The following is a 16,680-nucleotide window of genomic DNA, read 5'->3' on the forward strand; positions in this document are numbered from 1 at the left end:
AATGCCAGCTAATTGGTCACCTTGAGTTTTTAAAACCTGTCCTCAAAATTATGGCACACAGGGTTTCTCATAGAAGGATAGCCGGTTGGAATCTGCTTAGCCTAGGATCACAGCACATTTCACATTGCTGAAATTTGAGTAGAATACTTTGTGCACATATCTGGCTACTGTCCAGGACAGTGAAATACATGTTACGCTTACTTAGAATGTTAAACAGTAGTAATAAAGACTTTGGCCATCTTGCACCATCATTTTTCTCCCTTGCCCATTCTGGAAAGTGATTCAAGATCTTTAGTACTTGCACCACTAGATAGATAGATAGATAGATAGATAGATAGATAGATAGATAGATAGATAGATAGATAGATAGATAGATAGATAGATAGATAGATAGATAGATAGATAGATAGATAGATAGATACTTTATTAATCCCAATGGGAAATTCACATTCTTTAGCACTAGAGTCAAGGACTGTTTTTACCCACAGGTCATTAACCAGATATGCATTCTCAAAACTGGTTGAGTGTTTAAGTGATTCCTGTATTCATTGCATGATGTTGCATTTACTGTATTGCATTCTTTGCCTATATTATACACTAATGTCAGTAATCTGCAGGAGATGTATTTGAATTTAATTATAGTGTATACCCGTAACAATACATTTGAACTTGAACTTGGAACACTAGAATCCCTGAAGCCTATGAAAAAACTCGTAATCTCGTAATCGGGCAAAAAGTTCTCCCAGCTCAAGGCTCTTTATTTGGGTATGAAATATCTTGAGTTGTATAGCGTAAATAATATATCATTATTTGGAACACATGCATTTCATGTGTGTTCTGTTTCTACAACAATCTATGTAAATGTAGGATGATAGGAATTATTATTACACAATATATTATTTACCCTGTACATAGGCACCTCACACATAGAGAAAGAGCCTTGAGCTGGGAGAACTTTTTGCCGAGTTAAGCTGCAGCCGTTGGGGGATGGGATAGCAGGCTGCTTGTGCTGATCGACACATTTACAAAACAAGGGACGCTAATGGAGAGGTGCGAAGGAATTTAAGGTGGCCCGGGATTAAGAGTTTTTTTCCTAGGCTTCAGGGATCCTAGTGTTAAAGAGAAAGATAGAAATATATCAGCAGATGAATGGAGACATCTGTAGTCACGTTTATTTATAATGGAATTTATCGGCATGTAAATGTGACCGAGTTTGTATTTTGCTTGTCACGTCCTGCTTTTTGCATTATGCTTTTAGCAATATACTGTTTCCTTTTCATCCCAGCTAGAAGAAAATATCTATAAGAAATAATAAAATGTGATCAATTTCAGTTCAAAACAAGAAATGATCTTGATATACCTTTCAGCAAAACAATGAGGCATGAATTTCCCGTGGAGTTTTGTGTGCCCTTTCAACATATTTTCTAATTTGATCTCCTATTTGAGATATTCTGATTGGCAGACCATGAGGTTTACCTATCAACACTAACTGCATTGATAAATATGGAAATGTTATAAATATATAAACAAATCCTCCAGTTCATAACTAGGCACTTGACATATGTGTTACAAACTGTCATTTGAATAAAAACGTTATGATATAAGATTTAAATGTGAATATTGACAGTTTAATTAAGTCCTATTGTTATTTTAAAAATATAAGGACAATTTTTTAGGTGATTTTTAACAGTTTTTTCTCTCCGACGTTTAAAAGTTAAGTGTGTGTATGTGTGCGCGTGCATTTATTACCTTCTTTGAAATTATGCCATGCATGCAGATGGGTGTTTTAAAGGAAATGGGAGAACTGGCACTGCTTGAATATGATAAGCCAAAACATGAGAGATGCTCACTGTGGGGAGCTTTGAGCTCCTCTAATCCATCCTTTCAGAGAAGAAATTTCTCTGAGGCAGTGGGATGCCCAGCACCTGCTTAAGGGAGTTAGAGGACTTAGAGGAATATGATCAGCCAAACAAAACTGAGTTTTGGAAGAAGAAAATAAAAACATATTCTAATGCATTTTGTTTCATTGCAAGATCTATTGAACCTTTCTTGACTCCTGGGACAGTTGGTGGATTGAAAAAGAAAAACTCGATTTTATGGTAGTTTGATCTAAACTGGAAACAATGAAAAGATTTTTTTTTTTTGGAAAAAATGTGTTTTATGTTTCTGAGAGCCTTGTTTGTTTATGCATCTCAGTGGGAGATGGAAATTTTCATTTTTGTCCAAATTGAGAAATTTGATGACCTTGCTAAAAGAAAATCATCATGATAATAAAATGTTATGTTTGTGTTATTGTTTCTGGTTTAAAAAGTGCTATTTAGAAGAGAATGACCAACTTTATTAATTTTACAGTTAAATCATTTTCATATATTGTATTTCAGATAACTGTTCAGTTTTAAAAGATGAAAAACAGTATTTAATATGAAAGATGCTTCAAAACTACTACTTCTGCTAAAAGGCACTGTTTTTAACAAGTCTGAGTTGTTTTTTGGTGTGCTGAGCATCATTAATTTAAATAGCTGTTCTTTATTACTTGACTCTAACATACAGTAATAGTGTGTCAGGATGTCTTAGTGGGTAAAATTGGGATAAAATATATGCTGGAAATAATGAAAGCTGTAAACACAAAATTTTGGCTGCTGATAGACATCTTATCCAGTATCACTCTGGAATGTTGTTTGCATAGGGAAAATTGGGGAATGTGGAGAAATGAAAGGAGGAGAAAATGTAAGGGTGGTAGGTAGTCATGGGCATAAATGTGTGTGTGTGTGTATATTCATTTATATATAGTGAACACCAGGGAGCACACAGCTCCCTAAACACAACAGACACCAGTCACCAGTTCAGTACAACACACGTTCATTAAGAGTGGGAAACATTTTTCCCTCGCTTCCCACCACGCACAGTATACAATGCAGCAATTTGTCTGTCTTTCTTTCTCTTTCTCTACTTCCACTCCTCCCTTAAGCTTCGTCTGCTTCCTCCCGGCTCTTGCTCCTTGAAAGGAGTGAAGCCGGCTCCTTTTATAGGGCCCCTAGTAGTACTCCAGGTCTCCCATATTGTCCTTCCGGCCACACTTCTGGCTTCTGGGTGTGGCAGCAGTCCTGCAGAGAAGGGCTCTGCAGTTTTCCATGTGTCCCCTGCTGCTAAGCTTCCAAGCTCCAAACCCATGGCACTATCCTAAATCAGGGGGACTGCCCTCTGCCATTCTGGGGTAGGTAAAGCCCTGTGCAAGCTGTCTCCCCTGATCCTTCCTTTATGCAGGTGTCCGGGCTGCGTAGAATACCCAGCTGTCCATTACACTATATATGCAGTGTGTATATAATATATACAGCTATATGAAAACGTCGGGGAACCCCTCTCAGCCTGCATAATAATTTACCCTACTTTCAACAAAAAAGATAACAGTGGTGTGTCTTTCATTTCCTAGGAACATCTGAGTACTGGGGTGTTTTTCCGAACAGAGATTTTTAGAGAAGCAGTATTTAGTTGTATGAAATTAAATCAAATGTGAAAAACTGGCTGTGCAAAAATTTGGGAATGATTTGAATTCATGTAACTGCTCAGTACTGATTACTTGCAACACCAGATTGGTTGGATTAGCTCGTTAAGCCTTGAACTTCATAGGCAGGTGTGTCCAATCATGAGAAAAGGTATTTAAGGTGGTCAATTGCAAGTTGTGCTTCCCTTTGACTTTCCTCTGAAGAGTGACAGCATGGGATCCTCAAAGCAACTCTCAAAAGATCTGAAAACAAAGATTGTTCAGTAACATGGTTTAGGGGAAGGGTACAAAAAGCTATCTCAGAGATTTAAACTGTCAGTTTCAACTGTAAGGAATGGAATCAGGAAATGGAATGCCACAGGCACAGTTGCTGTTAAACCCAGGTCTGGCAGGCCAAGAAAAATACAGGAGCGGCATATGCGCAGGATTGTGAGAATGGTTACAGACAACCCACAGATCTCTTCCAAAGACCTGCAAGAACATCTTTCTCCAGATGGTGTATCTGTACATCGTTCTACAATTCAACGCAATTTCCACAAAGAATATCTGTATGGCAGGATGATGAGAAAGAAGCCCGTTCTGCACTCACGCCACAAACAAAGTTGCTTATTGTATGCAAATGCTCATTTAGACAAACCAGATTCATTTTGGAACAAAGTGCTTTGAACTGATGAGACAAAAATTGAGTTATTTGGTCATAACAAAAAGCGCTTTGCATGGCGGGAGAAGAACACCACATTCCAAGAAAACCATCTGCTACCTACTGTCAAATTTGGTGGAGGTTCCATCATGGTGTGGGGCTGTGTGACTAGTTCAGGGACTGGGGCCCTTGTTAAAGTCGAGGGTCGGATGAATTCAACCCAGCATCAACAAATTCTTCAGGATAATGTTAAAGCATCAGTCACAAAGTTGAAGTTATGCAGGGGATGGATATTCCAACAAGACATTGAACCAAAACACAGTTTGAAATCTACAAAGGCATTCATGCAGAGGGAGAAGTACAATGTTCTGGAATGGCCGTCATAGTCCCCTGACTTGAATATCATCGAAAATCTATGGGATGATTTGAAACAGGCTGTCCAAAAACGTTGGCGCGATACACATGTAGAGCAGGTTAAAGATATTGGAAATAGGAAAATTCAAAAGTCTCAAAAAAATGATAGTAAAGATCACATTAGCACAAACAAACAGAAAATATTACAAAGTGAAATAATGGAACAGTGAAAAGAGATCGAATAGTGTCTGAGGATGTCTGGGGGAGAAGGGAGACAAGGCAGTGAGACAAAAGGACAGCTGCTGTACAGGCTTTTAAATGTTTGAAGCGCCACTCGAGATGCAGATCATTCAGCAAGCCAGCAGCTGATTGAGCAAAGCGGAGGTAATAATAATAATAATAATAATAATAATAATAACAATAATTTAAGAGTGATTTCGGAGGTGCGACCGTGTCTCCTTGGGGTGCGTTCAGTCCCCTTGAATCTCCCTAGTCTGTGTGTGTGTGTACAGTACTGTGCAAAGTTTTAGGCAGGTGTGAAAAAATGCTGTAAACAAAGAATGCTTTCAGAAATATAAATGATTGTTTATTGTTATCAATTTACAAAATGCAAAGTGAGCGAACAAAAGAAAAATCTAAATCAAATCAATATTTGGTGTTACTACCTTTTGCCTTCAAACCAGCATCAATTCTTATAGGTACACTTGCACAAAGTCAGGGATTTTGTAGGATTATAGTCGGGTGTATGGTCAACCAATTATACCAAACAGGTGCTAATGATCATCAATGTCACACGTAGGTTGAAACAGTCATTAACTGAAACAGAAACAGCTGTGTAGGAGGCTTAAAACTGGGTGAGGAACAGCCAAACTCTGCTACCAAGGTGAGGTTGTGCAAGACAGTTTCATGTCATGGCAAGATTGAGCACAGCAACAAGACAGAAGGTAGTTATACTGCATCAGCAAGGTCTCTCTCAGACAAAGATTTCAAAGCAGACTGGGGTTTCAAGATGTGCTGTTCAAGCTCTTTTGAAGAAGCACAAAGAAACGGGCAACGTTGAGAATCGTAGACGCAGTGGTCGGCCAAGGAAACTTAGTGCAGCAGATGAAAGACACATCAAGCTTATTACCCTTCGAAATCGGAAGATGTCCAGCAGTGCCATCAGCTCAGAACTGGCAGAAACCAGTGGGACCCAGGTACACCCATCTACTGTCCGGAGAAGTCTGGCCAGAAGTGGTCTTCATGGAAGAGTGGCAGCCAAAAAGCCATACCTCCAATGTGGAAACAAGGCCAAGCGACTCAAGTATGCATGAAAACATAGGAACTGGGGTGCAGAAAAATGGCAGCAGGTGCTCTGGACCGATGAGTCAAAATTTGAAATATTTGACTGTAGCAGAATGCAGTTTGTTCGTTGAAGGGCTGGAGAGCGGTACAATAATGAGTGTCTGCAGGCAACAGTGAAGCATGGTGGAGGTTCCTTGAACGTTTGTGGCTGCATTTCTGCAAATGGAGTTGGAGATTTGGTCAGGATTAATGGTGTTCTCAATGCTGAGAAATACAGGCAGATACTTATCCATCATGTAATACCATCAGGGAGGCGTATGATTGGCCCCAAATTTATTCTGCAGCAGGACAACGACCCCAAACATACAGCCAAAGTCATTAAGAACTATCTTCAGCGTAAAAAAGAACAAGAAGTCCTGGAAGTGATGGTATGGCCCCCACAGAGCCCTGATCTCAACATCGAGTGTGTCTGGGATTACATGAAGAGACAGAAGGATGTGAGGAAGCCTACATCCACAGAAGATCTGTGGTTAGTTCTCCAAGATGTTTGGAACAACCTACCAGCCGAGTTCCTTCAAAAACTGTGTGCAAGTGTACCTAGAAGAATTGATGCTGTTTTGAAGGCAAAGGATGGTCACACCAAATAATGATTTGATTTAGATTTCTCTTTTGTTCACTGCATTTTGTTGATTGATGAAAATAAATGATTAACACTTCCATTTTTGAAAGCATTCTTTGTTTACGGCATTTTTTCACACCTGCTTAAAACTTTGAGCTTTATATATTAGATTGATTAAAATGATGTGTTTGTCACTGTTGATGTTATTGTTTATTAATTATTCTAATACCTTGATCTGCAGGACAGAAGTAGTAGTTTCATTAAGGAGTGATTGATGCCAAGGGTGACTGCAGGATACTAAAGGGAATAATAGGTTCAGAAAAAGTTAGCTGCATTTTGTTGATTGATGAAAATAAATGATTAACACTTCCATTTTTGAAAGCATTCTTTGTTTACAGCATTTTTTTCACACCTGCCTAAAACTTTTGCACAGTACTGTAATTATATATATATATATATATATATATATATTATATACACACAGTGCATCCGGAAAGTATTCACAGCGCATCACTTTTTCCACATTTTGTTATGTTACAGCCTTATTCCAAAATGGATTAAATTCATTTTTTTCCTCAGAATTCTACACACAACACCCCATAATTACAACGTGAAAAAAGTTTACTTGAGGTTTTTGCAAATTTATCTATATATATATAAAATCCCTATGTGCCTCCAGGGGTCCGTGTGTGGGTGTCTTCTGGTGAAGTGCGCATGCGCGGGGCACGGTGCGATGCGCGATATTACTGTCAGAGAAAGTTAGAGGCGTTTTACAGAAATACAAACCAGTATTACTGCGAGAGGAAACTAAAGGTACACAATACAGTGACGCATATTACAGCCACATACAAGCCAGTATTACTGTCAGAGGAGATTAAAGGCATATTACCGACGCGCATGCCTGTATTACCGCCAGAGAAAATTAAAGGTATATTCCGGACGTACAAGCCAGCGGACGTACAAGACGGCATCCTGCAATAAGGGCGCCCTCAAAAGGGCTACCTCAATTGGGCACAGCGAATAAAGGCGCGCATAAATAAAGATCTGCACATTTGTTGCTCTTCACATATTCCAGAGCCATTTGAACTAAATTATCTACGAATGCCTTTATTCGCCGCGCTCAATTAAGGTCGCCCTTTTGAAGCTGGCCTTTTTGTGTGCGCCCTTATTGAATAGAGCCGTACAAGACAGTATTACTGTCACAGAAAATTAAAGACACACAATACACGGCGGCAGCCCACGACGAACGGTCAGCTCAGCAAGTAAACATCAACAAAAGAAAGGCTGAAAGAAAGAAAAATACGACTAACAAAAAGAATGAGGTCAAAGTCCCTTGCCATTTAATATAGACTGTTCCTACTAATGTTTATGCACTACTGTTCTAGCGCCCGTTATTGTAACGGGCTAAATGACTAGTTAAAAATAAAAAAATTGAGAAATCACATGTACATAAGTATTCACAGCCTTTGCTCAATACTTTGTCGATGCACCTTTGGCAGCAATTACAGCCTCAAGTGTTTTTGAATATGATGCCACAAGCTTGGCACACCTATCCTTAGCTAGTTTCGCCCATTCCTCTTTGCAGCACCTTTCAAGCTCCATCAGGTTGGATGGAAAGCATCAGTGCACAGCCATTTTAACCCCTTAACCGCCCTCTGCCGGATATATCCGGCACCGTTGTTTTATTGCTAACGCCATACTGCCGGAATTATCCGGCACATTTGCCTGTGGTTATATGAATGCCTGGCAAGTAGTATAACTGACGGTTTGGCGTGGGTATTATTACTACGTTGTATTTCGACAAGTCTGTGGTTGTTTTGGCCGGTCATGTGACGTGATTCGCATGTAACAGCTGTGAATATGGCGAAACGTAAACTGACTTCAAGTGAGGCTTTGCAGGCGATTTTGGACAGTTCTGATCATGATTGTAGCAGTTCTGAAGAAGATTTTAGCGACAGTGATGAGCAGTAACGTGCGCTGCATGATACTGTGAATGAAGACGCATCGGATGACGGCACTGAGTGGGTGTATCCCCAGCATCTCAGCTGGGCTGCTGCCCATGGTGAACTACCTTTTCTGCATTCGTTTGAGGGAACGTGTGGCTTTATTGTTGATGTAAACAATTACACTGCTGAGCAGTTTTATGAGCTGTTTGTGTCACCTGATTTGATCAGACATTTTGTTCATCAGACAAATCTGTATGCAGCACAGTTTATTGAGGAAAATCCCAATTTACCTCCACATTCCCGTTTTCGTGCTTGGTTTGACACTGATGAAAACGAAATGAAAAAATTCATTGGGATTTTGATGTTGATGGGAATAATCAGAAAACCAGATATTGAGATGTACTGGTCTACAGATCCTATGTATGCAACACCTATTTTTGCAGCTGTCATGACACGTAACCGATTCTCTTTGCTGCTGAAATTCTTTCATTTGAATGACAACAGAAACGAGCCAGATAAGAAAGATCCAAACCGCGACCACTTGTTCAAGCTACGTCCTTTGATTGATCATTTATTTGAAGCATTTCAGTTGCCCTACATGCCAGGACCGTCAGTTGCAGTTGATGAAAGTTTATTGTCGTGGAAGGGCCGCTTACAGTTTCGACAGTATCTACCATTGAAAAGGGCACGGTTTGGTATCAAGATGTTTTGCTTAGCTGAGAATTCAGGTTACATTTATAGATTTCGTGTATGCACTGGCAACTTGCACAACATTTAGTGGTCAATACTGCTTGAATAAATGTAAAAAATGTAAAAAAAATGTAAAAAAGTAAAAAAAACGAAAATTGTTCAGATTTCGCCTGGCTTGGGGAATATTTAGGGAGTTGGCGGTTAAAGGGTTAAGATCTCTCCAGAGATGTTCAATCGGATTCAAGTCTGGGCTCTGGCTGGGCCACTCAAGGACATTCACAGAGTTGTCCTGAAGCCACTCCTTTGATATCTTGACTGTGTGCTTGAGAAGCATCCACTTGCAGAGCCACAGCACCATACGTCACCGCAGTTTTAGACCCGCAGTTGTAGACCCACAGTTTTAGACCCGGAAGTGATGTCTCCGTCGTTTCAGGACTGACTTCGTAAAATTACTTTTGGAAGGTTTCAGCAGGTCTCAGCAAAGCCCGGAAAGTAACGTCGGGTCAAAGACCCGTTTAGAAACCAAATAATACGCATCATTGTGAAGTTCAGAGGGTTTCTGTCATCACATCGTGTCATATATCAAATTAAACAATACAGATCATTTCTGTGAAATACACTATTAACATTTACATTGTGTTCGGGTCAGTGCAAACCATTTAACATGTCAACAAAATTAGAATCATCAAGATCTGTGTTAATTGAAAATAGTTGTTCGTTTACATTCATGAAACGAAGTATACAATATAATTATAATGTTTACACCACGTTAGAGTTTAGTAAAATGCTAATAATAAAAGTGATTACGTTTTTTAAAATGTACTATGCATGTGTGCAATATTGTTTTTAAACCAATTTAGAATAAACATTTAAGCCAAAATAATATTTTTAAACATGTATGTGAAGAAAACGGCAATACATATTCTACACTGAATTATGCAATATATATTAATTGCCTTATATAGAACTGCTCAAGTTTTTGTCACTTATTATTATAAACAATGGGCCATCAAAAAAAAATAAAAATACTAATAAGAACACAATTTATTTACAGTAATCCCTCGCTACTTCGCGGTTCACTTTTCGCGGATTCACAACTTCGCGGATTTTATATGTAAGCATATCTAAATATATAACGCAGATTTTTTGCCGCTTCGCGGGTTTCTGTGGACAATGGGTCTTTTTACTTCTGGTGCTTGCTTCCTCAGTTGGTTTGCCCAATTGATTTCATACAACAGATGCTATTGGCGGATAGCTGAGAAGCTACCCAATCAGAGCACGCAGTTAAGTTCCTGTGTGCTGCTGATTGGCTCAGCGACGGAGTGTTGCATTAACCAGGAAGTCTCATCTCACTCATTCAGCATTAACGTGCTACTGCTTCAGGGGCCGTGTCCAAGCGCCAACAGAAGATGCAAATGATTGCAGAAAAGGTAAAAGTTTTGGATATGTTGAAGGAAGGGAACAGCTACACCGTTGCAGGCATCAATGAGTCCACGATTCTTTTTATTTAAAAAGGAGGAAAAGCATATAAGATCTACGGCCGCAGTGTCCTTTAACCAGGGCGCAAAACGAGTTGCAAGTGGACGTGATAAGGCAGTAGTCTGGATGGAATCTGCTTTAGGAATCTTTGCAACAAGGTCGACGACGTCATGACCGCCTACAAGCTGCTACGTGTACTTCGCTATACAGTAAGTGTAAACATATCTACCGATTTCATATTGCTTAACAGTTGTCCCTGTTATTAATAGAGTAAAGGGTGGGTTGTAAACCATACAGGGAGGGTTTAAAAACGTCCAAATACACGTTAAATAATTAAATAAATATGGTGTCCCTACTTTGCGGAAATTCAGTTATCGCGGTCGGCCTTGGAACCTATCTCCCGCGATAAGTGAGGGATTACTGTATATAGCACCCTTCCTATGCCTATAAATTCAAAAAGAACAACATGACCTATATAACATTCATGTACTATCCGGCTTGAAAATGGTTTGGGAAAGATTAGACAGACTTTATGACTCTCCAGAAGCAATTGAAACTTCACGTTTCACTAGACTTGAAGGCTTTCTGAAAGTTTCAGCAAAAGATTACCCAAGACTTCAACAGCTTGGGGATTTGCTTCTTGAAATAGAAGCAGCAAAAAGTGAGGGTTACTTACCTGGACACAGCTTTTTTGATATGGCCAGAGGAATAAATCCTATTCTGGAGAAGCTGCCCCAGAACCTTCAAGAGAAATGGATTTATCAGTGCTCATGATACAAAAGAGAAAATTGTGTATAATATCCTCCATTTTCATTCTTTGTACATTTTGTGTGTTGCTATGCGAATATACAGGTGCTGGTCATAAAATTAGAATATCATGACAAAGTTGATTTATTTCAGTAATTCCATTCAAAAAGTGAAACTTGTATATTAGATTCATTCATTACACACAGACTGATGTATTTCAAATGTTTATTTCTTTTAATGTTGATGATTATAACTGACAACTAATGAAAGTCCCAAATTCAGTTTCTCGGAAAATTAGAATATTGTGAAAAGGTTCAATATTGAAGACACCTGGTGCCACACTCTAATCAGCTAATTAACTCAAAACACCTGCAAAAGCCTTTAAATGGTCTCTCAGTTTAGTTCTGTAGGCTACACAATCATGGGGAAGACTGCTGACTTGACAGTTGTCCAAAAGACGACCATTGACACCTTGCACAAGGAGGGCAAGACACAAAAGGTCATTGCTAAAGAGGCTGGCTGTTCACAGAGCTCTGTGTCCAAGCACATTAATTGAGAGGCGACGGGAAGGACAAGATGTGGTAGAAAAAAGTGTACAAGCAATAGGGATAACCACACCCTGGAGAGGACTGTGAAACAAAACCCATTCAAAAATGTGGGGGAGATTCACAAAGAGTGGACTGCAGCTGGAGTCAGTGCTTCAAGAACCACCACGCACAGACGTATGCAAGTCATGGGTTTTAGCTGTCGCATTCCTTGTGTCAAGCCACTCTTGAACAAGAGACAGCATCAGAAGCGTCTCGCCTGGGCTAAAGACAAAAATGACTGGACTGCTGCTGAGTGGTCCAAAGTTATGTTCTCTGATGAAAGTAAATTTTGCATTTACTTTGGAAATCAAGGTCCCAGAGTCTGGAGGAAGAGTGGAGAGGCACAGAATCCATGTTGCGTGAGGTCCAGTGTAAAGTTTCCACAGTCAGTGATGGTTTAGGGTGCCATATCATCTGCTGGTGTTGGTCCATTGTGTTTTCTGAGGTCCAAGGTCAACGCAGCCGTCTACCAGGAAGTTTTAGAGCACTTCATGCTTCCTGCTGCAGACGAACTTTATGGAGATGCAGATTTCATTTTCCAACAGGACCTGGCACCTGCACACAGTGCCAAAGCTACCAGTACCTGGTTTAAGGACCATGGTATCCCTGTTCTTGATTGGCCAGCAAACTCGCCTGACCTTAACCCCATAGAAAATCTATGGGGTATTGTGAAGAGGAAGATGCAATACGCCAGACCCAATAATTCAGGAGAGCTGAAGGCCACTATCAGAGCAACATGGGCTCTCATAACACCTGAGCAGTGCCACAGACTGATCGACTCCATGCCACGCCACATTGCTGCAGTAATCCAGGCCAAAGGAGCCCCAACTAAATATTGAGTGCTGTACATGCTCATACTTTTCATGTTCATACCTTTCAGTTAGCCAACATTTCTAAAAATCCTTTTTTTGCATTGGTCTTAATTGATATTCTAATTTTCCGAGATACTGAATTTGGGACTTTCATTAGTTGTCAGTTATAATCATCAACATTAAAAGAAATAAACATTTGAAATACATCAGTCTGTGTGTAATGAATGAATCTAATATACAACTTTCACTTTTTGAATGGAATTACTGAAATAAATCAACTTTGTCATGATATTCTAATTTTATGACCAGCACCTGTAGGAACTGATCCCAGCTTTGTTCTTCCAGCTTCTAGGGCATGTCATTCAGGAGCGAAGGGTCATTGTCCAAATCATGGAAACCTAACAATCCCATCTCGGTAAATAAAACTGCTATTGAAGACTCTACTACACCTACCTCCTCTGAACAATCTCTAGAGGATCCATTCAAAAAATGTCCAATTAATAACAAGCATAATACATTCACCTCTCTTTAGGAACATAACATTTGTTTTAGATGCTGTGCTTCATCAAGCTACCAAGCTAAAGACTGTAAAGCTGTCATCCACTGTTCAGAATGTGACAGTGACCGGTACATTTCAGCTCTCCACACAGGTCCAGCACCCTGGATTAAAAGAGAATCTAACCTTTCTTCCATAGAGCACGGCAGAGAGCAAACTGAACATGCTCAAACTGTGTCTACTTCTGTATGTACTGAGGTCTGCGGAAGGAGTCTCCAAAGCAAGTCCTGTTCCAAAATAGGCTTAGTAAATGTATATCCAAAAGGACACCTTGAAAAGAAAAGTAAAATTGTATGCAATTATTGATGATCAGAGCAATGCGTTATTGGCAAGATCTGCATTTTTTGACATTTTCAACATCCAGAGTGACAACACATCCTCTGAAGACATGTGCCTGAACTACAGAAATGTCTGGAGGATGAGCCAGTGTATTTGTGGTGGAATCAGTCAGTGGAGTGGTTTGTGTTACACTGCCAACCCTTATTGAGTGCAGTTCGATGCCCGACCACAGGCATGAAATCCCTATACCTGACATCTCAAGGTTGTTGCTAAAAGCATTCCACCTCTTGATTCCTGTGCTGAGATTCTGCTGTTGCTTTGCAGAGACATTATTCATGCACACAAAGTAAGACACCAATACAGTGGTCCAAATAACACCCCCTTTGCCCAATAATTAAATCTAGGATGGGTCAATTTCGGAGATGTCTGTTTGGGGGGCACCCACAAGCCTTCTTTGAAAATCTTCAAAACCAGGGTCCTTGAGAATGGATGCCCAAGCTACTTACTTTTGTGAAAGCAGTATCTGCGTAAAAGTGAAGCTCTCAAGCGAGAAGGGTAAACCAGCTTCTGTCACATTTACTAGCTCTTGGTCACAGAATTTAGGCAAGCTAATCTTCAGTCATTCAGAGGATGACAAATTAACATACTGTGTTGAAGAGAAGACTTTCCTCCACTTGATGAATATGGAAATGTTCAAGGATAGCTTAAACAGCTGGGTAGCCCCTATACCATTTCGTTCCCCTTGACAATTTCTTTCTAACAACAGAGATCCAGCCCTTAACCATCTATTGTCCATCAAGCACACTTTAAAAAGAAAAACAGAAAAGGAAAAAACATTTTATTGAATTTATCAAAAAGATTTTTGTCAGTGTTATTTGGGGGTTGGGGTGGAAAGCAAGCCATCAGCTGTGCAATTCACAATTGTTTGGCCTGTCGTAAGCTAAAGGGAAGAACAAAAGGTTGCAGATTTACCCATAGATCACCTAAGCACAGATCCTCTACTCACTAACGTGGGATTAGATGTATTTGGTCCATGGACTGTAGTCGCATGAAAAAACACATGGTGGCTCCCTAAGTAGCAAATTTTGGGCAGTAATATATATATTTGCCTATGCACACATGGCAATACACATTAAAGTCATTGAATCAGTGTACACTTCCAGTTTTATTAATGCTCTCAGGAGATTTTTTGCAATTGGACAACCTTTGAAGAAGCTAAGATCTGACCAAGGAACAAACTTTGTAGGAGCCTGCAGAGAGTTACAAATACTGTAGACTCTAATGCCAGCAACAACAAAGAAGTGAAGATGGTTGGTGGCAGCCACAATTGCCCAGCTGTTGTTTTACGGTGGATATTTTATGATTGGTACATACTACCAACAAGCGGAAGGGCTTGCTTTGATTAGTAGAATCTGCTATAAATTTTGATATACCACTTGTATATATTCGCTGTTGTTTTGTGAAGTTATATGCGAGAACACATGAAAATTCAGATGTGCATGACGTGATGGGATCTCATTATGCAATGCCAGCCGCAGGGTCCTTTTGTTTAAACATGGCCTTGTTACATGTTGTTGGAAACATCACAGTCCCAGCTATCCAATGGTGTGAAGCTTGCGATGATACAACCCAGTGAGCAAGAGCTACTCCACCAGAAGTACCAGATGGTTGGAGCCAGCCATGGCTGCCGTATTGTTCTTTTATGGAGGATATATGAATATCATGATTCTTACAGCGTACAGTAATGTTCTTGGGCTTGTTTTGATCAGGAGAATCTGCTGTAAATACTGATATGTTGCTTTTATATTTTTGCTTTGTGAAGTAATATTCAAGAGCACACAAAAATTCAGGAAAGTGGTGTGATGGCCTTCTGGTTTTTGGCCTGTAGCTTGCATTTTCTCCATAAGAGTGGTTGAAATCTACTGGTCGAGGCCTTTCGATTGATGTATAACACTTAGGTATTCCTTGTACAGAACAATTATAATGTTGCTTCAGTTTTTTTTGTTAATGATTTATGAAATACCCCATGTATGATTTCATGCCAGAATAAAAGTCAACTGTACATACTGTAACAATGTGATCTCTATTAGTGTGTAGTAGATATCCGTCGTTTGAAAACGAGGTATTGTGTTTGTCGATGTGTAACTTAGGTTTGCCTGTATGATGTGGTGAAAGATTTTTTTATAGCGTTTTTGAACTCTTGTCTGGCACAGTACTTGACCGCTAAGGGTTTAAGAGATTTTGTTTACATTTTATTCTTTTGCACTTTTTACTTTAGATTTTATGTTGTCAGTAAAATTGCACCAGGTTTGAATAATACGTATTAACACTTGAGAAATGTAACAGTATGGAATCTTTTTAAAATGTGTCATAATTTTTGTTTTTATACAGGTGGGTGCCTGCATTGTTAATCCTGAGAACAAAATTGTTGGAATTGGCTACAATGGAATGCCAAATGGATGTGATGATGACCTCCTTCCATGGGCCAGATCAGCGTCAAACAAACTGGATACCAAGTATCTTTATGGTAATTTTATTTTGCTTGTTTTTTGAAGCACCTTTTTAAAGTTGTGTACTGATTTTGGAAGACCAGGTTTTTTTTTCTTAAAGACTCAAAGTTTAAGGCCATGTTACATTAAATGGCTTTTGCAGTGATTTTCAGTCATAATCACAGTCATAATCATCAATTATATAAGCTGAACTATTTGGAGAAAGTCAGTCACACGCTCCTAAGAAGCTGATCGTCTAATGTAGCACATCTAATGACCGAGACCAGCTAGCCTGCAGCTGTCTTGTATAAGATTGAAGAGGTTTGATTTTCTCTTTTATTTGCAAAGTTGGTCTGCTTACATGTGAAGTTGCGAATCAATGAACGTTCAGTCGAAAATACAATGCATACAATGTACTGGCAAAGAACATGAACGTGTGTTTTGAACCTCAAAAACAGAAAGAAGCTTGTCTGACTGATGTCTCCTGTTTTATGTACTAAAACAGAAAAATGGGCTAAGACTGGCTGAATGCACCACAGCTATTAACACTTTGGACAGTGCGAGTACAGAACCTCACAAACAGATGAACAGCTCATCTGTCTGATGTCTTGTGTTTTGCATACAATAACAAAATGGAAAAAAAATAAAGGGCAGAGATTGCTGCTAAATCTGCTGCAGCTCTTAAACCTTCATACA

General features: G+C 39.5%; 1 protein-coding gene across 1 annotated transcript in view; it reads left to right on the forward strand.

The window, feature by feature from the left end:
* The window catches only part of LOC127528033 (deoxycytidylate deaminase-like), a 329,736-nt gene that overhangs the window by 139,630 nt on the left and 173,426 nt on the right, over positions 1-16,680 (forward strand). Inside the window, exon 3 of the mRNA XM_051928641.1 lies at positions 15,887-16,022. Within this exon, the coding sequence (XP_051784601.1) occupies positions 15,887-16,022 (136 nt within the window). The remainder of the gene's footprint in view (positions 1-15,886; positions 16,023-16,680) is intronic.

Source organism: Erpetoichthys calabaricus, chromosome 5 (genome assembly GCF_900747795.2).
Source record: "Erpetoichthys calabaricus chromosome 5, fErpCal1.3, whole genome shotgun sequence".
Lineage (NCBI taxonomy): Eukaryota > Metazoa > Chordata > Cladistia > Polypteriformes > Polypteridae > Erpetoichthys > Erpetoichthys calabaricus.